At 46.7% G+C, this 25,410-nt stretch overlaps 1 protein-coding gene across 5 annotated transcripts in view; it reads left to right on the forward strand.

Moving 5' to 3' along the window:
- Window positions 1–25,410, forward strand: part of FBXO31 (F-box protein 31) — a 34,595-nt gene that overhangs the window by 1,351 nt on the left and 7,834 nt on the right. Inside the window, exons 2-7 of one of the 5 annotated variants that reach the window (XM_074314471.2) lie at window positions 12,369–12,455; window positions 12,610–12,681; window positions 16,298–16,481; window positions 20,056–20,132; window positions 22,237–22,404; window positions 23,036–23,110. In XM_074314471.2, the coding sequence (XP_074170572.1) occupies window positions 16,370–16,481; window positions 20,056–20,132; window positions 22,237–22,404; window positions 23,036–23,110 (432 nt within the window). In that variant the 5' untranslated portion in view covers window positions 12,369–12,455; window positions 12,610–12,681; window positions 16,298–16,369. The remainder of the gene's footprint in view (window positions 1–12,368; window positions 12,456–12,609; window positions 12,682–16,297; window positions 16,482–20,055; window positions 20,133–22,236; window positions 22,405–23,035; window positions 23,111–25,410) is intronic. The other 4 variants (XM_074314472.2, XM_074314469.2, XM_074314473.2 and 1 more) reach the window with 4 other exon arrangements.

Below are 25,410 nucleotides of genomic sequence, written 5' to 3' on the forward strand. Positions count from 1 at the left end.
ATACACACATGTAGAGTCATGGACACGTTTTTACTTAAATGGGATCATACCATATATATTCTTTTAGAGACAGTTTAATATAAAAGAGTTTCATACTACTCCACAGCATACATATGCCACAGACTAGTCCCTTACTGGTCGATTTTTAAGTTTGCAATTCTTTCTTGTCATAAACAGTGCTATCAAGACTGCCTTTGTGCATTTCGTAGGACTTTATGAGACTTAAATGTACCTTTTAGAACTTCTAAGATTACCATCTTAGTGTGCACTTCCCGAGGTGGGGTTGTGCACGTTGATAACACCTTAGATACCCATTGCCAAGTTGTTGGAATTTGTACCCCAGTCCTCCCCAACCAGGGGATCAGCCAGTCATCTCTGCTGTAAAGCTCAATGGCCAGTACTTTGGATTTGTAGACAGCAGGGCAGGCTCTGTGTATCTGCTGAGATTGTGGACGTGCTGCTTCACTTCCCAAGTGTTAGTGGGAAGGGCTGTCCCACAGGGTTAAATGAGATGATGCGTCTAAGCCCTCATCCTTTAAATGGTAGGTGTTTAGTTATCATGCTTCTTTGCCATTTTTATATCACCTGTTGGGAATTCCCTATTTGTGTGTGTGTGTGTGTGTGTGTGTGTGTGTGTGTGTGTGTGTCTTTTCCTCTTAGGGAGTCTATTTTTGTCTTACAAATTTTAGGCACTTTTTAAATATTAACAGTATTAACTTTTTGTCATTTTTGTGGCAAATAAATTTCTTTTGACTTTTTTAAAACATTTTATTGGGGAAGGGGAACAGGACTTTATTGGGGAACAGTATGTATTTCCAGGACTTTACTGGGGAACAGTGTGTTTTTCCCTGGACCCATCAGCTCCAAGTCAAATTGTCCTTTCAATCTTACTGAGGAGGGCGTAGCTCAGCTCCAAGTTCAGTTGCTGTTGTTCAATCTGCAGGGGGTGCAGCCCACCTTCCCTTGCGGGACTCGAACTGGCAACCTTGTGGTTGAGTGCTCCAACCAACTGAGGCATCCAGCCGCCTGGGAACTCAGTGGCAGCTCAGTGGCAGCTCATTTGTCTTCATTCTAATTGCGAAAGGTGCAGCCCCCTGGCTTATATGGGAATCGAGCTGGCAACCCTGTTGCCCAGACCTCAAGCTCTAGTCAACTGAGCCACCCATCCGCCCCTCTTTTGACATTTTAAAATAGAGGCAAAGAAAGTTCCAGTTTCTCTGTGATTTCCCTTTGCTTTGTTTTGCATTTTGTACACCTGTAAGACCCAGGTTGATCACAGATGTTCCATTGTGCTTTGAGGAGTTTCTCCATCAGTCAGCCAAACCTGTGTGGCGGTCTCTGGGGAACTGTAAGGTCTATAGCTAGCTCAGCTCTAGGAGTGGAGGGTAACAGAAGACTTTTGTGTAAACAGAAAACGCAAAGGCATGCCACAGAGTAAAATTAACTGGAATTACAGCTCAGGGTAAATTCTGAGAATTTCTAACGGAAATATAAAAAGTCCCGATGAAGATGTAGAGAGTTGAGAAGCAGACGTGGAAGACTCTTCAGTCCTTTTCCCGCTGCTACATTTCTCTGTTCAGCTTTTCTGGGACAATAGACACCATGGCGGTGGAATCCAGGCATCTTGTTTACCGAGGTGGCCTAACCTGCTAGGGGAATTTTCATTTTGAGAAATTAAAAAAATGAAAGATAAATATAATAAAACTAGGCATATTCCTAATAAATACCCCCAATAAATAACTGTTAAGTCTTGTCATATTTGCTTTTGGTTCTTCTACTGGTTTTTAAAGAAAACATCTCAGCTAACACTCAAGTCCCTTCTGATCGTCACTCTCCTTCCCACTCCAAGAAGCAGCCGCTGTCGTGGATTTAGTTTACTTGTATATACATATACCTGTATACATCCCCCAATATATAGCATTGTTTGGTGGTGATTTGATTTTTCGAAATATATCATACTGTAAGTATTGTGCATCTGCTTTGCCCCTGTCAACTCGTGTTTTTAAGTTCTGTCCATGTCAATAAAGTCTGGTTCAGTCTTTTAAAATGTTACATGGTGGGTCATAATTTGAAGGCCACACTTTTGTTCTTTTGCTTATTTTTATTTTTTTCATTATACCCAGTGTGAAAGTGAACAATCTGATGTGTGTTTCCTTGGATGCAGATAGTTTGAACATTTCTCCAAGGAATAATCCAGGAATGGTGTTGCTGTGCAGTAGGCTTGGAGATTTGCAGTTTTACTAGATGCTGCCCTGTTCTTTCTCAGAGTGATTTTATCTGTTTACACACCTGTCGCTAGGGCATAAATAGGCAACACACAAAAGATGAAATACAAATGCTCAGTATGCATCATCACAGTGCAGCTGCCTTTTGTGGTCCAAGGAAATTTAAGTTATCTTATTTAATCCAGTATCTGCTAAATTCTCTCTAATGTGAACGATCCATCTTTAAAAACCTGTGCCAGTCTGGGTGAGAGGCAGCATCTAATTTTAATTTGCATATGCCTGATACCCAGTGAATTTGCACATTTTAAAAATATAGTTATTGGCAATTTGGATTTCTTTTATTTGCTTATCCCTAATCTTTGCTCTTTTTTTTCTATTATTTTTTTCTTACTGATTTGTAGGTTTTGTTAACTTAATCTGGATAGATTTCTGTTTAATATATTACAAAACAGTTTGTAGTCTATAGTCATTTGAGTCATTGCTTTTGTTTTTGATAATGACTTTGAGTGTCCTTTTTTTTAATGGTCCCAAATTTTATTTTTATTAAAAAAATTTTTTTTTCAGTTACAGTTGACATTCAGTATTTTTTTTTGTATTAGTTCCAGGTGTACAGCATAGTGGTTAGACATTTGTATAATTTACGCAGTGATCCCCTCCATTAGTCTAGTACCCACCTGGCACTATACATAGTTGTTACAGCATTACTGACTATATTCTCTATGCTGTGCTTTACATCCCCATGACTATTTCTTAAACCCTTCACCTTTTTCACCTACCCCCAATCCTCCTTCCCTCTGGCAAGTTTATTCCCTGTATCTATGGGTGTGTTACTGTTTTGTTTGTTTATTTTGTTCTGTAGATTCCACATATAAGTGAGATCATGTGGTGTTTATCTTTCTCAGTCTGATTTATTTCACTTAGCATAATACCCTCCAGGTCCATCCATGTTGTCACAAGTGGTAAGAATTTTTATGGCTGAGTAATAGTAGTCCATTGTATAGTCCATTGTATATATGTACTGTATCTTCTTTATCTAATCACTTATAGTCATTTGCTTTTTTTTTTTTTTTTTTTTTTTTTTTAACAGGACTTTATTGGGGAACAGCATGTACTTCCAGGACTTTTTTCCAAGTCAAGTTGTTGTCCTTTCAGTCTTAGTTGTGGAGGGTGCAGCTCAGCTCCAGGTCCAGTTGCCAGTTGCAGGGGGCGCTGCCCACCTTCCCTTGCGGGAGTCGAACCGGCAACCTTGTGGTTGAGAGGATGCGCTCCAACCAACTGAGCCATCCGGGAGCTCAGCGGCAGCTCAGCTCAAGGTGCCGTGTTCAATCTTAGTTGCAGGGAGTGGAGCCCACCATCCCTTACGGGACTCGAGGAATTGAACTGGCAACCTTGTGGTTGAGAGCCCACTGGCCAATGTGGGAATCGAACCGGCAGCCTTCGGAGTTAGGAGCATTGAGCTCCAACTGCCTGAGCCACTGGGCCGGCCCCCGTTTTTTTGTGTGTTTTTTTAACTAAAGTTTATTGGGGTGACAATTGTTAGTAAAGTTACGTAAATTTCAGGTGTGCAATTCTATATTACATCCTCTATAAATCACATTGGGTGTTCACCACCCAGAGTCAGTTCTCCTTCCGTCACCATAAAGGGAATCATTTGCTTTTTAACTTCATTTGCAGTAACTTTAGTGAGTTACAGCATTAATCAAAGTTATACATTTTTAACTTGGGTTTAAGTAATCATCCCACGGTTATGAAGATGGTCAACAGGTAGGTCTTCAGTTTCACTAGTTCATTCTTGTAGCTTTAATTTCCAGCTCATCTCCCATGTGGTATTCATAGGTGTCTTGTAGAGTTAGTGTAATTGTGATTGGATTATATGTAAGAATAGTTGTTTATGAGACAAGTCTAGTCCTATTTCTCTGAGCCCTAAAACTTCATCTTTTCTGAACATTTGATTATAATGGATGTTAATAAGGCCAAATTCAAGTCCATGTACGTAAAAACCAAAGCCCTCCCAGCCTTGGTGAGCAGGAGGCAGGATCTCAGGCTGATTGAGGAGGTGGGTCATCCTACCTATCAGTTTTCCTGGAACAGAGCTTCCAGTTTCGGCCCTGACATGAGTATAATGGTGGCTTCAGTTTTTCAGTGTTTTGGGAGGGTGAGTGAGACTAGTAAATTTGCATGTTTACTTTCTGTATTTTGATAATTGGATTTTTCCAGAACAAAAAAGCCACGGAAAAATGGGAGTGGGAAAGAGGATACCATACACCTGTGTTACTGCTTCAGAGAATTTTGGGCCATGATTGATTTTCAGGGTGCAGACAAGACATTCATGTTTAAGAGCGCTTCTTAAAATGATAGGATGATTGGGGGGCAAGGGGGAGGTACACTAGAAATTTAAAATGTGGTTGCTTCTCATAATGTTTGGTGAGAAGCTCACAATTTCCAGTGTCCTGGCAATAATAAATTAGTAGTAATTGGTTATTTTTATAGAACTTTGGCCTTTCTAGCCCCGTACATGGTGGAGCTGTGGGATTAAATATTTTCTAGTGGTATTTCTCTGGGCAGGTGAAAAGAAGTTGCTACTGAGAAGCCAAATACGTGTTCCTGGTTTTGGTGCAAGTATATAACAAATAGGTGATATTTTCCCCTCCTACAAGAAACCAAACCAAATCCAGACTCACGGGTAGGGGCGGGTAGAGGGAGGGTAAATACTTTTTGATGCATCATTCCTTTGGCTACAGTCCTCCTGCAGTTCCTTGCATGTGGGGCTATAAATAAGTCATCATTTCTCAGAGTACCCAGGGTGGAAGCCAAGTATGTCGTTTTGCCTTTGACCCTGACGGGGCTTTTTTGGTTAATACCTCGCCATTTAGTTGGTGAATTTTCAAATGCCAGCCAATTTTAACACTGTTCATTTATGCGATACATCGTGAAATCTAAGTAAGGCTAACGAGTTGAGAAAATTAACTGTAGTTCTAAATCAGAATGTTCAATTGATAACAGAAGATAAATTTAAAAACAAAGGAAATATTCATATGTATATTTTTCCATTCCACACGAACTCTAAATATTTAGTCACAAAGATTTTATATCATTCAGCTCTTTGCCTGCCAGGGTCAGGTTTTGAATGAATAGTATATTATTTTGCCATGTCTTTCCTTGATGGTGTTTTAATGACATGTGGAATAATATTTGTGTAATATTTTGATCAGTTGTAAGTCTAAAGTGGGTTTAAATTCCATTACAATTAGAAATATCTTTTTCCCATAATGTGCAATCTTTATGACAGAAATGGGAAATTAAAAACCAATATTTTGATGGAATCTAAAGAAAAGAATAAATGAATGAACTAATCAGAAACAGTCTCAGAGACATAGAGGAAAAACTGAGGGTTGCTAGATGGGGGCGGGGGCTAAGGATGAGGGGGAAGGTGAGGGGATTAGAAAGCACAATCGGTAACCACAAGATTGCCACAGGGATACAAAAGTCAATTTAAGGAATGTAATCAATAATGTTGTAAAGATTGTGTAGGGTATCCAACGGACACTTGTCTCATTACGGAGACCACCTCAGGAATGATGTAGATGCCTGATCACTACACTGTACACCAGAAGCTGAAGCTGAACAGTAATGAATGTCAACTATAATTTTATATAGTTGCAAGAAGTGGAGTACAGCATTAGGGATAGAGACAGTGGAAATGTAATGGCTGTGTGCGATGTCAGAGGGGTAGTGGATGGGGGAGGGGGGTTATCACTGTGTGAGGGATATAAATGATAAATGTCTTAACTATTACATTGTTTTGTACACCTGAAACTAATTAAAAAAAAAACAGTATCTTGTTTTCACATGCAGAAGAAAATGGTATCTCTGTTCTGTTTGATATGCTGATGCAAAATATGAGAAATATGGCTTTTGGTAAATATGGCTGAAATTGGAAGGGCCATTTCGGGAAGAGGTGAAATGGGCAAGCTGTTGTTTGTAAGGTTAGCTTGAGGAAAATTTTTTGATTCCTGTTAAGCAGATGTTTCTTTTTCTTTCTTTCTTTCTTTTTTTTTTAAGGCAGATGTTTCTTGAGCCCACCAGTTTTGGTGGTGGGATAGGCGGGTCAGCAATTGGATAAACAAGCTGACCAGGTCAGAGAAACACATGTGTCAACCAGGAGAACAGGAAGCCAGTCCATTTCCTGGACATACAACAGAATCTCAAAACTGTAGGGAAAATCTTTATTCTTTTTTTCTGCTTTGCTAATTGAAAGGACTACAGTTCTCTGTATTTTTGCAGGTTGAATCTCATACGTTGCTTTATACAAAAACATAGTCCTTTCAACTAGAAAAGGATAAAGGAAAACGATGCCTTTTAGGGGAACATTTTTAAGACTTCCCTTTTTTTTTTTTTTAAACCTTAAAAAAGTGAGCTGGAAAGTGAATCTGTTACCCAGAAAGCATTGAGTAAAGATTTCCCCCTGGCCCTATTTAACTGGGCAGACACTGGTGCTTTGCCAAAAAGAATTGAATGGTTGTTAGAGGTCCAGGCACTGCCATTTTTTCTGTTTCCACTGTATTTATAAAGTGGTTATGTAATGCATTTGAGGATCTGGGTTTGTCTCTCTGGTGGGCATGCAAATACAAAGACATCTTTTGGCCTTTGGAGAGGAATAAGTGTCCCCCCCAAAAACCAGGCCCTTTCAGGAGATCACTTGGGTTTCAAACTCATGAGTCAGCATCTTTTGCAGTGATGCCATCACTGCCCACCCAGTGGCGATGGAGAGTAACACTGGGATCACCAGGCCTGCTTGTCTAGTATTAGTGGGGGAATAGGGAAGTGTCTGGGATGTTAGAAAAGGACCAGAGTGAAATGATTGCAAAGTCGGACTCACGGGCCTTATCTCCTGGTCTTACAACGGGTGCTGAGACAGAGCGGGTGTGCTTGCACTCAAGAACAGGTGTCTGGGATAGCAGCGGGGTTTTAGATGGAGTGGGTCTCCCTTGGCCAGGGGGTTCCTTCGTGGGAGCCGGATGGGGGTTAGAGTTCTCTAGCTGGAAGAACAATGCTTCTCAAGCTTCCTGTTGGCACCTAGACTGTTTGTCTTTGCAGGGATGGAACTGGTTGGGAATGTCACATTGATGATGTAGGTGGTTTCACCTATCCTCGGGAACATTTTTAGCATCCTAAGTGTTCTAGGTATTTACAGGAGACGCCTATGGGCTGTGTCCAGGTTTTGGTGTTTTACATTGTTTCCCATCCTACGATGAGCAGGCTGCAGAGTGTTTTTTTAGATTTGCCACATTATTATTATTATTATTATTATTATTATTTTAAAGGCATTTGATGCACTTAAAGTAATAACTGAGTAAAGCAGCCACTGGAGAACACACAGGGATTTGAAATCAGGGCTCTGTTGTTACGCAGTGTTTTTGGATATTCCCTCAGAGCAGCTGTGTCAGGAAACGTGGGGGGGGTATGGTGGAACTGGATGCCTGACTCCTCCCCCCAGCCTGGTGGCGGTCCCCTCCCACCAGCTCCCTGTCCCACTGCCCTTGACTTCTTTTTTAGCAGGAAGTAAAAGCTTTAACCGTATTCCACTAAGGGTTATAGTTATCCCCTAATTTAATGCAAACAAAAATGCAGTCTTTCCAATCAATACCACCTTCTAGTTTTATTTAGAAAACTGAGTTTACAGCAGATAGGAAACAAGCTAGCCGCGTTTCTTCAGTCCACACTCCACCCCTTCTCCCTGGCTCCCTCCTGCTTGCCAGGTGCCAGGTTTGGGTTGCGCCCTCCTCTCCTCCTGCCTCTGTCTTACCTGGTGGTTCAGTGGCCTCCTCACTGCCCCCCCCCCCCCCCCCCCACGTTTCCTGGTGCATCTCCGCTGGCTCCACTCACAGGTTAATAGTCCGCCCTACAGGCCCTGTCCGGGCTGCTCTTCTTCCTACGACTCTTCAGTGCTTCTGTGTGGCCTGTGGACTCCTGCCTCTGACATTCAGGTCCCTCCAGGACCAGAAGAGAACCTCCCTTTCCAAACTTACCTTGTGTGCCCCGCAGCTTGCTTCAGGTAGTGCCTTAGCACCATGCCTTTCCAACGTGGCAGCGCTCCTTCCTAAGCGCTGTTTCTCGGGACACGGAGACTAAATCCCCTCTAATTGCAGTTTCCAATATCGAAGCAGTACCCAGAGTAATGACCTTCATTTCTGTGTCCCCTTCTGTTTCGATGCAAAGTGTGTGCAGATCTCAGTCTCACTGGCAAAGGTACCATCTCCATTACCCCGTGGTCTCTTCTGGGGAAGGAGCCCCAGGAAGCAGAGCTGAGCCTGTTGGGTGTGCTCTCCTGTGGGGGTGAGAGAGTAGAACAGAGAAAACTGTTCACCCGTTCCCATGCATAGAGACTGAGCAGCTTCTGTGCATTTTCAGAAATGGTGCTGTGGGGACAGAGAAGTTTTGCCAAGTCCCATCACACAGGACTGGCCTCGTTGACAGGAAATGAGTGATGAGAGGTTGGCAGCCCCTGGCAATCAGATGCAGCTTCAGTGTTGACTTGACTCAGGCCAAACTACTGAGCTGTTGTTTTCCTCTCGGCAAAACATCTTTTAAATCGCCTTTTGGAAAATTTTCTGATTGGAATATTTGAAGTGGCAATTTAATTTTTTAATTGTAGTAACATATACAAAAAATTTACCATTTTCACCATTTTTAGGTGTATAGTCAAGTGGCTTTAAGTACATTTACATTGTTAGGCAACCATTACCGTGGTCCGTCTCCATAGCGCTTTTCATCTTCCCAAACTGAAACTCTGTCCCCATTAAACACTAACTCGCCGTTTTCCCTTCCCCAATCCCTGGCAAGCCCCATTCTCTTTTCTGTCTCTATGAATTAGACTCCTCTAGGGGCCTTATGTAAATGGAATCATACAGTATTTGTCCTTTGTGTCTGGCTTATCTCACTCAGCATAATATTCTCAAGGTTCGTCCATGTTGTAGCATGTGTCAGGATTTCCTGCCTTTTAAAGACTGAATAATATTCCATTGTATGGATGGATCGTGTTTTGCTTATACATTTGTCCATCAGTGGACACTTGGGTTGCTTCCACCTTTTGGCTGCTGTGAGTAATGCCGCCATGAACATGGGTGTACAAATATCTCTTCAAGTCCCAGCATTCAATTCTTTTGGGTGTATACCCAGAAGTAGAATAATGGCTGGACCATATGGTAATTCTGTGTTTAATTTTTTGAGGAACTGACAGACTGTTTTCCAGAGTGTGACCATTTAATGTTATTAATTTCCTCAAGTCCAGTTCACCCATTTTTTCCTCAGCCTTCCCAACTTTTTAATACTTTGTTACCATCTTTGGAGTGGGCATTTTCAAAAAAGAATTTCATAAATTACCTATGTACTAGATTAGCAAGGAAACTTTTTGAATTGACAGCCTGCAACACCAAATCCCATACTTAAAGAGCAGCCAGAGGCAGCATGGTTTGGTGTGCTAACTTTTAATCATCTCAGATTGGGTCTGTGCCGAAGGATGGAGTTAACACTTGTTAGTTTTTCTGAAAGGAAGGACACACGGTGTTGGCAAGTACACTGGCCTTAAAGCTATTTTCAGGGCATTTTCCCTTGATGACTTATGGGAAGGTTTATAGAACAATCAGAGGATGTCGAATTGTTCTTGGCCGCTCTTAAAAAAGAAAAAAAAAAAAAAAAAAAAAAAAGATTTTTCCATCATGTGGAAAAATACCAGGCATCTCTTATAGGAACAGTTTCGTCAGAATGACATTATTCTACTTTGGTGAATTTATTGTGATCTTTTGGGAACGTGAAGAAAAGCCCACTAAGGATTGCCGTGTTCATTAGCACTAGCTCCATCATAACTCTGCTTTTCTTCTGATTGTTAATGGCATTTTTGTGGGCGTTTTACCTGGTTGTGCAAGTTCACCTTCTCCATGACATTAGCAATACCATTTGTTGACAGAGTATACAGAGATTTACGTCATCCTAGCCAAAAACCTTGGAACCACTCAGAAATCCAGGTGATTAATGAGAGGCAGCGGGTGTTTCCAGCAGGTCAGAGTATGCATTGGACTGAGGCACAGAAATCGTAAACCAAGTCACCAGACTTCAACAGTCTGAGCATGGAGGGATGCCCAGGGAACAATCTCGATGCCTTGCAAGAGGCCTGGCTTTGGACTGCAGGTGCCATCAGCACCTGGAGCGCAAATGAATGCGTTTTCAGGTCTTGCCCTGTAGGTAACCATTGCCCTGCAGTACTAACACATGCTACAACTGTGTGCATTTCAAAGGAGAAGACCCCACACCCACCCCCCGCCCCGCCAGCAAACTGCCATGTCACCAAGGAAGAAGGAGGCTCCTCCATGGCTGCTTCATGCACTGGCGGCACGCTGGAACCGAGAAAAGGAGCTGGCCTTTCAGAACCACACAGAAAACAAACCAAAGCACCCCGCTTACCACACGGAAGCAATTTTGAAGTTCATCGTTTGTACAAAAGAAGAACAAAGTGTGTTGATGGGGAGCTGGACAGAGTAGTGACAACGACTGGTGGTGTTTGGGGAGCCACTTGGCCATCACAGAGCCACAGGAAAGTGTGAAGAGCGTTTAACAGAGAGCAGAGCTTGTCTCAGTGAGAGCGGGGTAGACCCGTTGTTCCAGTTTGTTCTGTCGACCAGGGGTGGTCTGCAGGGATTTGACAAACTGGTCTCCCACATGGCTGGTAACTCATGTTTCATGCCCTCATTATGTTCCCCGCCCCAGATTCACAAACAGCATATTCGTGATCGTCGTTCCTCACACGTTCTTGTAACTTGCGTAATTCTTTGGAATGGAGTCCACATTATTCTTGACAGAAGGATAAAACAGATGTGTTTTGTTTTTGTTTTTTTCCCTGAGAAAGAGTAAGGCCGTGGTTTTAGGTCTTTCACGTCACGTCTGTTCATCAACAGTGGCAGTAGGGAAAAGCAGGGGCCCCTGGGCAGGCCTGATCTGAGGGGTTTGCAGAGGACTAACCACTGCACCTCAGAGCTTCTCCCGCCTGTGTGCATGTTGAGCTTTTACTTTGTCAAAATCCTAACAGTACGGAAGCATTTGGGTTAGTATCATCCATTCTATTGCAAGGACCAGACCTCAGGAGGGTTTAGGCACAATCAGAGTAATGAGATGAGGTGGACAGTGCTTTGCAGCTCCTGGCCAGATCACATCAATCCCTGTGTCAGATGACTGCTGAGTCACCAACCTCACCGAGCCTCAGCTTCCCTCCCTGCAATGGGGGCAGATGACTGGTCTTAGAGGTGGTGGTTGTCAGGATTTTGTTACAGGCTACCCTGTGAAGCCCCAGTTGCACCTGGTATGAGCACCGTGAATGAGAGTCTTGGTGGTTATTCCTGTGAGGTGCTAGGGGCCCCCTGTTGTCTTTCTCATCAAATTTGCTGAGCATGTCCCTTGTGCCAAGGCTGTGCTCACCACGGTGAGGCATTCCCATCCAGTCTTTGTTTCTGGGCCCCCCGTCCCAAGCCCATGTTCCTTTATGCAAGTCAGCCACCTCTCTGCCCCTGCTTTCTCGTCATTAAAACGGAGATGACGGGAGCACCTCTCTCATGAGCTGCTGGCAGGGTGGAGTGCTGTGGGGCCCGGCAGGAGCTGGCGTGGTGCCCAGCACACACAAAGGCTGGTACGAGTCAGGTCTTGTCATTATTAGCCTTGGCTAACGAGCAATGCTGTATTAGTGTGGATTAGTTCAATGACGGTGCTTCCTGTAGAAACCTCACAGACCTGAACAGAAGGACCCGAGGTTTGGGTTGGGACGTGCTAGGGCGATGATTTTGAAAAGTGGAGCTGCTGTGGGGTATGGAGTAGGGACAGGGAGGAGAAAGTAGGAGGGCGTGCTGTCAGCCAGGCAAGGGGGGAGGACAGGGAGGCTGGGGGGGTATCAAGGACCCCCTTTCCCTGGCTGCTGGGCTAGGCTAGCCCTGTGCAAAAGGACACAGAGTGGCCAGCTCCTCCTTCCAGTGTCTCACCTGGGTCTTCAGCGAAAGGACCTGTGTCTTTCTTTCATAGAATTAGTAGCATGGTGAGCCATACTGCGGGTTAAGGAGGTCTTTGTGGAACCTGGTACCAATGACAATCTCATTTCCATAGGAACGTGCATCCTTTGCAGACCGCTGAGTTTTTACCACACTGTATTCATAAGCTGAGGACTGTCTGCATGTGGGTTTGTGTGATCAGGTTAGCAAGACTAGGCCAAGGCTTAGGCCTCCTCCCTCCGTCCCTCCCTACATCCCTCCCTCCCTTTTCCCCTCCCTCTTTCCCTTCCCTCAGTCTGTTTCTGTTGCTTTGTGATTTCTTGACTCTAATGTCCAGCAAATGCTTCTTGTTACAGAGTATGGCGTTTGTGAAAACTTGCGGAAGCTGGAGATCACGGGCGTGTCTTGTCGAGACGTCTATGCGAAGCGTAAGTTAGTCTACTTTAATCGTCCATCATTAACTTTGCTCCAGAAGCAGGCAGTGAGTATCAACAGTGGATAATACATTTGACCCAAAGCCCACTGTTCCATTCTCAGACACCTTCTTAACGTCACAATTGGCATTACAGACAGCGCTGGTAGTAAGAGTATTAAAGTTGGGGAGGAGACCTCTCCCTTTCTGGGTATGTCAGCATGCCTATTTTTCAGCCCATCACTGGATTTAGGCACCAAGGACCTTTAGATTTGAGAAACATGGCTGCACAGGGAACAACTGTGGGGTGCTTCCAGGGGCGTCCCTTTCTCTGGACTGCGGGCCCGTAGTCTGATTGGCTCTTTGCACGGCTGATCGGAAATGGGAAATGAAGCCTTGAGGCCCCGTTGGCTCCCTCAGCTAATGTGGCTGCCTGTGGGCCCACTCCTTTCTCTGGCCCCACACCGGGCTCAAGCCCTTTGTCTCCATCTTCCCTTCAGTTTCCTGCAGGTGTGTCCACTCCCCCAGGCCCCCATTTCTTGTTCTTCACTCCTTTGCTTTCCAGAGTTACCAGCAACTGTTGCTCAGCATTTCCCCAGCCCCAAGCTGGCCTTTCCTCCGCGTCCCTTCATACGAGGCTGTGAAGGCTCCCGTTAACGCTGATGGTGCCCGCCCAGTTCTCCATTGAAAACTTAGGCAGGTGAAGCTCCTTGCTAAGCACCTTACCCAGGAACTGAGGGCCCCGCTTCTCCATGGAACCAACGGTGCTTCAGGATTAAGAAGTAGGCAGGTAGCAGGGCTTTCCTGTGGGCCAGGCTGCCACACGTGCCCTGGAGTGCTGGAAGCTTCCTTTCAGATCTGGGGGCTAGTTGGCGTCACTTCCTGTGTTCCCTCTTTTCTGTGGATTTGTCCCTCTCAGAGTTCCCTTCTGAGGTGCCCGGCCTTCCCTTGGCCGTGCTCCCTGCACAGGCAGAGCATGGTGTTTCCGCAGAGCGGCCGGCTCTGCAGGAAGATACAGGTGGTGTTCAGTCCCTGCATCCAGGCTCATTCATTGTCTCGTGATTTCCTCGTCCCACCAGAGACCTCTCCATGCTATGATCCTGTGGAGACTGGGGTTGTTGGATGGGTTAGCGTTTCTGGGTTAGGATTGGCTCACACTTGGGGAGATCTCATATCAACAGGCTCTAAGTTCTTTCCTGAGGAGCCAGGTGCCATCAACATACACAATTCCGGGTAGCTTGGCTGTGCCCTCCAAGCTGTCACCCCCTCCCACCTGCCTCCGGGAGCCTTGGAGTGGCTGTTGGGACCCCTCTGCCCTGCCACGTCTCCCAGCTGCAGTTCTGCCAACTCCTGGCATCCCCTTTACTCCCCCTCTCCTGCGGGCCTCCGGCCACACCCTTGCCCTCAGCCACCCTTTTCAGCCCGGCTGCTGCCTTCTGCACTGCCGTCTCCGGCCCTGGACCCCAGTGCAAAGCTGATCTGCTCAAGACCTCCCTACTCCTCCTTCCCCATGCACGTTCAGATTTTGGTTTCTTCTCTAGCCTCTGCTCCACTTCCCTTTCTGGGTGTGTCTCTCCAGGGGAAGTGGGTCTGGAGGCCCCAATAGTCATGTCTCATCAAAGTGTAACTCCTTCCTGTCTTCCTTTCAGTGGAGATCAAAGCCTCGGTGTTTTCTGCAAAGTGCAGAGTTCCAGAGGCAGGAAACTAGTTCTTCCCCCCGTTCCCCTCCTACCCTGTTATCTGTCATTTAGTACCCCATCCTGGGGGAGCCCACACGGCCCTGGCTCCACCTTTGGTTCCTCTGTTGTTTGCCCAGAGCTCAGTGTCTTAAATCAGCCAGAGCATGGAGTCGGAGGAATTCACTCTTGCTATCGGCATTGGTGTTAGAGTCAGAACCAAACTCTCACTGTAACAATCACTGTGTATGTACACATAAGAAAGATTTCCTGGTTTTTGTGGATGGCCAGCTGGCTTCTACCAGTATCTAATAAGACAAATTCTTATCTCTTAATTGTTTTTTTGATGTGTTAGGCCTTTTGATATTATCTGAAAGCAACATGAAGGCAGCTTTCTCTTTAATAAGAGTTGTAAGCACTCAAAATAACGTCTTGGAGGGAGGCAGGTACTCGTGCCTGCTAGGCATTAGGAGCTGTGATACCCAGAGGAAAGCACCTCTGGGAAAAAGGCCCCCGTGGAGCTCGTCTCAGCCATGGGCGGAGGCGGTTGCTGGGCCGTGGGGGCAGCTGTCCTGTAGAGGGGACATCTGGACCCAGGTGGGCAGGCAGGTAGTGTTTGTACATGCAGACCTAGGGAGAAGTCCCAAGACTGAAAATCTACTTCCCTAAGTGGACGGCAGGGAAAAGAGCGAAGGAAGAGGCTGGCCACTCCAGTCTGGTAGTTGGTGGAGTTTACCAAGGGGAACATACATACAAGGCATGTCTTGGTGGCTGTAAGATGAAACGGTCCCCGTGATGCGTGGCAGGCACCAAAGAACTATACAGGCTAAAGTGGGGGGAACAGTCATGGGTCCAAGTGCGTGAATGCTACCAGCTATGGAAATTACATGCTTGAGCAGGTCAAGACAACCTGTTCCAGGAACCAGCACGTAGCAGGAGTCAAAGGAGGGGTGCGGGTTTATGTCTGAACGACCATCAGTTACGATCAGATGGTCTCTAAGTGGGCTTTGCAGAAAGCAACCTCCATTCTGGCTCGGGACCAGCTTGCAGGACAGACAGCAGTCACGTCAAGGAACAGTCTCCTCCACACGTGGGTAGTGACTGCCAGGGAGCAGGAGATGGTGTGGCGAGAAATAAGTCTGGAGGTGGGCAAGGGAGAGGGGACAAGGACCATGGAGTGTCGAGAGTGTGGTCACGTGGACAAAGGAGGCTATCTGGAGATTTCTTTTGACTGCTAATTTTGACCCCTTGAAAATGGTTGGGAAACCCAGAGAATAATTCATATTATCTGTTATTTGTATCCCAGAGTGTTTAATTTGCCCCAGCCAAAGCAGGTTTCACAGGGCAATGATTTTGTGAATTTGCTTTGAGGCCTTATGCAGGAGAAAATTACTTAGCTTCCGGAATAAGTGGTAGAAGAAAGTAAACCTTAGCTCCCGGCACAGGTGGGAGAGTGAGAGTGGCCAGCCTCGATTCAGAAGTGAAGGGTCTGAGTTAGGATCTGGCAGACATCATCCTTAGTCAAAAACAAAACAAACAAACAAAGGAAAACACCAGACATGCACCGGGCAAGCTGGATATCTTAGTTGGGGCAAAGGGGTCCCTAAACCGTGACCCCCAAATATCCACGAATTGCGACCTCTGCTCTCCCACCTCAGTGAGCTCTGTTGATGTGGCATTCAAGGGAGTCGAGTGAGCACAGTGTCCGGAGCTTGCCCGCCATCATGAGTTTCTGATGTGAATCCATTGAGTAAAAAGAAGAGATGTCCCAACATTTTCTTTCCAGCCAGGCCTCTCATCTTTGGCGAGTGCTTGCCTCCCAAGGTACCCGGGGTTGAGTAGGTAAGGGACGTGTGTGATGGCGGTGAGGGAGAGGGTGCTGAGTCATATGAAAACTGTTTATACCGTCGTGAAAGCGGAATCATCCTTAGCCCTTTCCCTACTGTGTCTGTTCAGGTATAAACCCTCGCGTGAAGTCGGGACGTTTCATGAAAATTCTTCCCGATTACGAGCACATGGAGTACAGAGATGTGTACACCTGCCGTACGTACCTCCTGCTGCTTTGGCGTTGGCTTTGGCGGGGGAGCACGGCGAGCAGCTGCATGGAGAGGGACCCCTCATTCAGCACGTGGGTGCTTTGGTACGAAGTGCGAGCTCATCTCCTTGGCTTTTTGAGCTGTCTTTTCACCTTTCCACAGTGTTCTCTGTGGCTCGGCAATAGCCAGGATCACAACTGAGTGGTGGTCTGGGCAGCTGTACACAGGGGCCAGGTTTCCGCAGCATCTTGGGTTTTGGGGTCGTCCCAGCGAGATCACTTTGTTGGTGTACGTTTTAACACTTATCGTTTATTGAGGCTGAGAAGAGAGAGTAGAAAGAAGCCTTAAAACCTTTCTATTGCAAGTGGTTTATTTCTAGGCTTCGTTAGTCAATCACGTTTTGACAGCATACATGAATTTTAAAACACGACATGCACATATACCTGCACTAGACAAAAGTATGTAGAAACAGGTGACTATTTAGAACCTGATTCCTCTTTTGATTGGCTCTGGAAATTTTCCGAAGCCGTGTTCCACACTGATTAAGGCTATCTCCGCTTTTTATTAGGTTGAGCTGAGAGGGAGAGTGTGAATTATAGTTGTCAAGAAAGGTGTTAGAAACATCTCCTTATGCTGAAAGCCGTTTGTATGTTTGTGGAAGCACAGGGACACCCCCACTACTTGCTACTACTCCCGCCCCACTGAGCATGCCCTGTGTCAGCATCACCTGTGTGGAGCAGACCCACTTCTGAGTCTTATAAGTGCACAATTTCTAACGAAACCTACTTGGAACAGAAGGAATAGTCATTTATGGAATTTCTCCTATCCCCTGCCAGGCTCTGGACATGTGGGCAGTATGTTCGCTGGTACTGGTTTGCTTAGGGGGCCATCCTGGAGTCAGTGCGGAGATGCTAGGACTTGTCAGCGTGCTTTGGGGTGGTGTCTCAGCACTGTGCACGACGCTAACACCACCCCCAGTGCTTGTGTCATTAGGCCCAGAGAGGAACTGCTCAAGTGAAGACTGGTGGTGAGGGAGTCTTGTCAGGAGTATGTGTGAGCAGTCAGGAGGGGCTGGGGGCGCTGTGGTTGGGCGCCAAGGGGGTGGGGCGGGCCACGTCTGAAGGCATGAATTCTGTTTTCCAAACCCTCTTGGAAGTAGTCTGTCTAGAACATTTTGTCAAAGACTGACTCACCCTCCCTGCTTAGCAGTCAGTGAGAAAAGGAACCTTCTTCCAGGCCTGTGGGAGAGGCTATGACGTAGTGCTTACTGATGAGAACAGTTGATCCATCGCCATGGCTATGCTGATGGAAAGAGCCTGGCGTGGGCTTTAAAATACAAATGGACAAGCACTTAAAGGCTCATTACTTCATGCATCTGTCACGGGATTCTTCTAGAATAACAATCTGTCTGAATTTATATGTGAGATCAAGAAATTCTGACCTACCTCTGGGAGGCTCCATGGCTGGGCCTGGAGTTATGTTGGGGGTGTGTTCTTTTTATCCCCAAGGGGTGGTCAGAAGTTTTGTAGCTTATAAGGAAGAGTCATGAGTCCAGGCTTTTCACCACGCGTCCAGGAGGTGACTTCCGGAGCATCTGGACTTTTTAGCCACATGTTGTGATGTCTCCCAGCTGCTGGTAGCTGACAGCGTAGAACAGGCTTGTTCTAATTGGAGACTGCCATCCCCTGTAAGGTTTGAGTGTAGTTATAAAAATACAGTAGTCATTATAGAAAACTTAGAAGATCCAAAAAATGCAATGGAAGTAACCACGTGTAAGCATTGGTTGCATTTTTCTGTGGACATATTTCAACTGTGAGTGTTCTGTGACCTCCATGCCTATCAGGAGAAAAGTTCACATGCATGAAAAAAGGAAAGTCATTTCAACCCTAATTTGAAACCTCTGCCCAGGTGTACAGTATTCCAGGGCTCCTAGTGTGTTCTAATGGAGGGCAGCTCAGAATTTTTTCTCTAACGGTAGCCGTCAGCCCTTCCAGAAAAGTCTGCGATGATGAATGGCTTGTGAGGTGCTTGGCACTGTTTCTGTGTCCCTCATCCACTCGCACTCTTCCTGGAGCTGTTGAGAACTTGTGTTCTCCTGGTCTCTTGAAACCCTCTGGGCCGTGTTTTGTTGGACCAGAAAGGGCCACCAATCTTGAGGACAGGATGCTGTCCCCGAGAGCAGCAAGTCAGCCTCATCTAAGACTACAGATTCTGACTGGTAGGAGCTTTGTGGCCTCAGATGAGCTGCTTTTGTTGTCACGTTTGTTTATTAATATTTTTCTCAACAGCAGGCCATATGTTGTCTGATATTCTTGATAACCTGTGTCTGTCCGACATTGTGAGCATCATGGGGGATGCATGTCCTTATGACGTATCTAACACATGTCCTTGTGTGCGAATTGGTGGCGGCTGTCAGAGCGCACTTTGAACTTACAAATAGCTCTTTGTGTAACCCGAGGGCTCTGGGTTTTGAGGTCCTAACCTAGGATTCTGGCAGCACTCCAGGTTCCTCTAGTAGCTACGAGGGATTTGGTAGCACATTGCTCACCACATGGTGAGGAGATGGGTAGGCCACTTCTGACCAATGACCCAGCTCAAGGCCGTCAGGCAGGAGGAAATTCCCCCTCATTCCTGGGAGGCTTGGCCTTTTATTTTATTCAGGACGAGCCCATGTTTTGGTTAGAGTTCAAAGTTTGAAAAAAACATGACTCAGCTCTCGCAGCCAGGCAGGAGGAGTTCCCTCTTTCTGGTGGGGAGGTCAGCTTTCTATTCGGGCCTTCATCTGATTGGATGAGGCCCATCACAGGGGGCAGGGCAATCTGTTTCACTCAGTTCACTGACTGAAATGTTCGTCTCCTGCAGAAATCCTCACAGACACCCAGAATCGTAGTTGTCAAATGATCTGACCAAATTTGGCCAGAATCATGTTTGACCAAATGTCTGGGCACCCCCTGGCCCAGTCCAGTTGGCATATAAAATTAACCAGCACATACTCCCTGCAGAGAGACCCCAGGCCCTGCACCTGGCAGTCAGGGGCCTCCAGGAGTCTGTCGCCCATTCATCATCCATCCACTCATTTGTTCACAAATACATGTGCAAAGGAGATCAAGTGAAGGAGATTTTCCAAAATGTTTACCATCTCTGTGTCGTGGGACTTCAGGTTGGCACTGGCTTTCCTTTTCTCCAGCTGTCTTCAATGAATATGTATGCATTACTTTTGAAATAAAGTGCAGAAGCGTGGTTTTCTTAAAAAAAGGAAGATGACCCAACTTCTTAATCTACAGTCCCACGACGGTTTGGACTCTGCCCCCACCTGGTAAAGAATGCCGCGTCTCCTCGGCTGTGTAAGCGGGCGGGAGGCTCCTCACTTTCCAGGGGCGCTCAGTCTGTCTTGCAAGACAGCAGTCCCTTGTCATTGGAGCTGCTCGTGTAGAAGCTGGGGTTCAAAATGACCCAGTTGTCTGTTTTATGATGTTTTTCCAAGACATTTTCATCTTAGAATTCTTTCGAAACTGGTAGGTAAGATTTGCTTACGTCCACATTTGTTTACAAGGCTCTGTCACAAACCTTCGTAATGTCTTCATAATTCTCCCTCCTCGTACCCTTTCCTCTGATTTACTATAAAGTGAAGGCTGGTTGCCTCTAAAAGGAAGACCTGCTCTTTCTCTCTTCCTGTAGTGCTCCACCGATACAGACACATTTTGGGGTTGTGGCAGCCCGATATCGGACCTTACGGAGGACTGCTGAATGTGGTGGTAAGTCCAAGGGCACTGCGCGTGGATTCCTGTGAAGTCAGTACTGCTGCCCTGCGGACGGAACTTAGTGCCTTTTCTGCTGGGGGCACGTCAGCTGTTTTCTCTCTGACATGAATCACAAGGAACTTCTCCTCGGGTTACCTTTTTCGGCCCTCACTGGTTCTCTGCAGAGCAGCTGTCTCCCCACCGAGGCTTGCATGTGCTCTGAACAGCACCACTCAGGCAGAAGCCCCAGGGCCGGGTGTATGCAGTTATACTGTTATGCTGAGCTCTGTGCAGCTGCCTGGACCCCAGGGTCGCTGTACGGATGCTGCAGTGAACACAAAGTCAGTGCCCCCTGGGGAGCACTGGCGTCCTGATCCTGCCTCTCTCTCGCTGGCACCCTCCCGAAGCCCGAGTCCAGGGGACCAGCACATCCTGTAACGGTGGTGGGTCTGCTTGGCCGTGGCCGCTGGGGCCCCTGGACAGCCTCCGTGTGGCTTTTCCGAGCCTGGTCCAGAAGGGCTACCTGGTGACTGGTTACTCTGTCACTCCGTGTATTTTGCTCACCAGGTGGGGATTGGGGCAGGGATAAATACTGCTTTGTAGTGTTCATATTTGGGGGAAACATTCATTAAGAAACATGCTTTACATATGTTGAATATCACTGGGGAAAAGCCTTGCTTTTAGAACATTCTCTCAGGGACAAGCCAGACAGTTCCCAGCGTGGGCAGATTTCTTTCCTTTTAGTTAGGGAGGGTGATAATTGTTTTTCTTACTGGCAGTGAGTAATAGAGTAAAAGAAAAAAAAAAAAAATCCAGCTTCTGAAAGCAGGAGATAATTAGAGGAAAATGGAGCCCATGACTGAACAACGGCAACTGGCTCTTATCTCAGACCAATTAGCCACAGAAATGATTAAATTCTGCCTTCCTCTGTCGCTGAGCTAGAAGCTGTGGATCCAGGCTCTCCTGAGAAGGCAGGAGCGGCTGCTGGGTCATCCCAAATGGGGCTTCCGAGGCCGTCCCTGTCCCGCCACTGAGGACATGTGTGCCCTCGTGCTGAGCGCCAGTGTGTGGGAACCGCGTTGCCCTTTGATCTGAGCTCCATCACTTTCTGTCACTCACCGGCTCACACACACACAGGAATAGCAGGAGTGATGGCGTGAACTCCTACGGATGCCGCCACCTGGATTCAGCAGTTACCGATCATGCGCCAAGTTTGGGGCATCTGTCTCCCCCCCTTGGCATTTTCTTTTCAGGCATTTTAAAGGAAATCCCAGGCCTGTGGCATTTCATGTTTGTACTTCAGTGTGGATTTCTAAAAACGTGGGTGTTTTCCTATATATCCACCACGTGCTTATCATACTTTACAAAAGTGCTAGTAATCCCTTGATATGACTGACCTGAGACCCAGTCTATATGTAAGGTTCCCTGATTGTCCTCAAAACTGCTTTTGACAGCTGGTTCGTTCAAATCATGACCTAAACCGGGTCCTCACGTTGCATTCACTTGTTTTGCCTCATGAGTCTCTCCTGCTGAAAGCAGCACCCCCATGTTTTCTCAGGTCAGTTGCCCTATTGGGTGTCCAACTTTCCGGATTATTCTGCTTGCTCTCTCATGTCATTTAGGTTATCCTACACCCCCATTTGAAAGCTGGAAGTTCTCTGAAACGCTTTCTTGGATTCAGGTCTAACTACTTTTTTTCTATATGAAAAAATTAATTTTTTCAGCTTTATTAGGTATAATTGACAAATAAAATTGTAAGATATATAAAGTGCACACCGTGGTGATTTGGTATAGTACACACTGCGAAAAGATTCCCACATCTAGTTAATTAACATATCCATCATCTCACATTTTTATCCTTTTTTTTTTTTATGAGAATGTTTACGTTCTAATAGCAAATTTCAGTGATACAGGTATTACAGTGTTATCCACTCTAGTCACCATGTTTTCCTTTCTAGTTTACAAGTGCTTGGAGGGCAGGGCTGTGCTTGTCCCCATGTGCTAGATCGGGCATCACAGTGTCCCCTGGCCCTGAGGTTCTGCGTGGGACTGGAGCGTGGAGACGTGGGTGGTCACTGTGGACCAACATGTGGACGTGTGCCCTTTCTCCTTGCTGCAGGTGGACGGCTTGTTCATTATCGGTTGGATGTACCTACCTCCCCACGATCCTCACGTGGATGACCCCATGCGATTCAAACCCTTGTTTCGAATCCACCTGATGGAGAGGAAGTCTGCCACGGTGGAGTGCATGTATGGCCACAGAGGGCCGCACAATGGCCACGTCCAGGTGAGTGTGCTGAGGGCCGCCTTGGACACAGCCGCGGTGTGCAGCCGAGAGGCGAGATGTCCTCCGCTCTTCCCACTCCTGGTGCCAGCCGAATTCCTAGCTACAAGCCTGTGCTTATACAGATCAGGGGAAACGGGAGGAAACGGGGACTCCACCCCCACTTCTTCTATGTATTGTTAATGCTATGGTGCTGTAATGTGACTCCCCAAAGGATCACTTGCTGGAACCCTCCGCCGGTTCTTTGTCTAGTTAAAAGCATTTGTTCTTTCAATCCCAATTCCCCACTGTTCCTTTTTCAAAACCTCCTTGTAAGATCAGCTTGGAATAAGACACGGTGATATTGTTCTGGCAAGTGTGTTAGCTAACACTGAAACGACAGCCCCATTTTGCTGCTCTGAGAATCCCCCTGGGAAAGTGCAAACACCTCTCTTGGATGCGCCCCTCCTCTGAGAAGGGAGTATGTGTTCAGAGTGGTTCTGAGCTCCCTTCTGCGGACTGCCATGATTTGGTGGCATCTCAGGCTTCTGTAGATGAGCAGGTACATCAGTGAGTAGGAGCTCATTGTCTGGGGCGGGGGGGGGGGTGTCATGACTGACTCATTCCCCTCCTTCCTTTGTCATGAACACTCAAGATTGTGAAGAAGGACGAGTTCTCCACCAAGTGCAACCAGACGGACCATCACAGAATGTCTGGTGGGAGGCAAGAGGTAAGCCGTGCCCCTTCTGTGCATGTAGAGCAGACATGAGGTTGCATGGTTTGACATTGCTGGCGTGCTACCAACAAGAGGGCCCTCTCCTTTTTCATTGTCCTGTTGTTGGCACAGAAAATGTGTCTGACCATTTTGTCAGAAATGTGAATGTGTGAATTCACACATTCAGAAATGTCAGAAATGCCTTGTGTGAATGTGTGGATGTGAGCATGAGTTTTTGTTTCCTGCCACCCCTCAGAATGAATGACCAAAAGGAAATCATTTTCTCTAGTTAGTTCTCCTTTGCCCCTTTGGGGAGATCACCTGTGTGCTGTACAGGTTTCTTGGAAGGGAGTTGCAGGGAGACCAGAGAGCTGTACTCGGACCTGGTGGTTGAGATTCCCAGACCAGGCCGCACAGTGGATCAGCCACACCCAGGAATTTCTTTGTGCTTCCTTTTGTTTGCACGAGTATAATTTTACTTGTCTTTGAGTTTTAGTTTTTTTGAGGACCTAAGTCATATTGTCATTTCAAAATATTCTTAAGAAAAACTTGAGCTTTTAAAATATAGAACACTTGGGGGTGGCCAGATGGCTCAGTTGTTTGGAGCGCAGTGCTTGTGGCACTGGGGTCGCTGGTTCGGGTCCTGCATGGGCCGATGGGCAGCACCCTCCACAACTAGATTGAAAACAACCCCTTGGCTTGGTGCTGAGCTGCGTCCCCTCCCCCACCCCCACAACTAGATTGGAAGAAAACCCACAACGACTTGACATCCTGGAAGGGCATGCTGTTTCCTAGTATTCCCCTGTTAAAAAAGGAAGAAAAATAACAATAATAATAATAATAAAATAAAATGTAGAACACTCATGACAGCTTCTGTGTATTTGTTGGGTGTGCATTTCTCAGCCTGTTTCTGAGTCTTTGATGGCTCCGGCTAGCTCATGACCCGTTTTAGCATCCTGCTCATGAAGGAACCAGTGAGTCGTCCTCCCCCAGCCCTTCATCAACACCAGAAGCCAGCCCTGCAGAGCCATTTGTTAATAAATGATATCCATAGGGCTTGCCAGCCCTCCCACTTCCTTGCATGCAAACTCTAGTCCCAGGATTTCTGCCAACGTTGCACACCTACAAAGGCCAAGTCCAGGCTGTCCTATGGTGTGACCTGGTACCTCAGGGCTGCAGGGTCCTCAGCCCGAGCCTCAATGGCACCGCCCATGTGACCCTCCCATATGCTCCAAAAATTGCAGCAGCATCTTCTGGGTCCCTCTGAACAGCCCTCGGGCTGCCCCAGACTCTGACCCCCATGCAGACGCGGCTTGGCTTGTCTTCACAGATGACGGCTCTAGCCTAGCCACCACCCTCCTTCCTTGTCCCTGCCTGTCCTGGCCCCCCCCGCCCAACCTGAGGCTTCTAGAAATGTGGGGGATGCAAGGAGGAACAAAAATGGGGAATAATCACCCATTACTGAAATGAGACCTTATCATCATTAGATACAAAACCATCAGAATCTGGAGGAAAGAGTGCTGATACGGCCCCACCAAGGAGCCGTCTCCGTGCCCGTTCTCCAGCCTCCCTTTATGTTTTTTAGGCATTTCTGATGTAATTACAATCTCACTCGATCTAAGTTGGATTTTTTTGTAGCATAACTGTTATGCCACAGCTATTTTCCAATCTCATTAGAACCCTTTACAAGCTCCATCATCTTGCTGCAGTGTAATCAGATGTAACCATTCTGTAGTTGGACATAGGGTTTGCGCTCAGATGTTCAGGTTTCCCCTATTACCCTCCTGACCAGGTGCTTGAGTGACTTACCCTCTGGGAGCCTCAGTCCTTATCTGTGAAATGGGGCCATACTATTACCTGCGGACCCCAAGTGACTTTGGAGGATTGAGTAGGACCCCACATGTGAATGATTTAGCACCAGGCCTGGCTGGAGCTTCCCAGGACGAGGCCAAGTGTTATCACTGTAACCCCACTCTGAACTCGGTGCAAAAACCTAACCTGGAGTTTGGATCACTCAGAAATGGAATTGCCGGGTAAAAGACCCTGAAGAGGTTCCAAATTCTTGTTACATGTTGTCAAGTTTGCTGGGCCCCGGGTACACCCTACCAGGGCAGGTGAGCCCTGCCTCCCAAATCCCTGCCAGCCCTGGTGTTAGCTCTGATTCTGGCACTTACTAGGTGGGTGACTGGGGAAAGGTTTCTCTACATTTACAAGCCCCAAACCTCTGTAGAACAGGACAATGTTAGCACGCATCTGTCTCCTAGACTTTTGTGCTGATGAAAATGATGATTGTATAGTGCCAGCATGGTGAGCCA

The sequence above is a fragment of the Rhinolophus sinicus genome, chromosome 8 (assembly GCF_057876585.1).
Source record: "Rhinolophus sinicus isolate RSI-liver-muscle chromosome 8, RSI-T2T, whole genome shotgun sequence".
NCBI classification, from domain to species: Eukaryota; Metazoa; Chordata; class Mammalia; order Chiroptera; family Rhinolophidae; genus Rhinolophus; species Rhinolophus sinicus.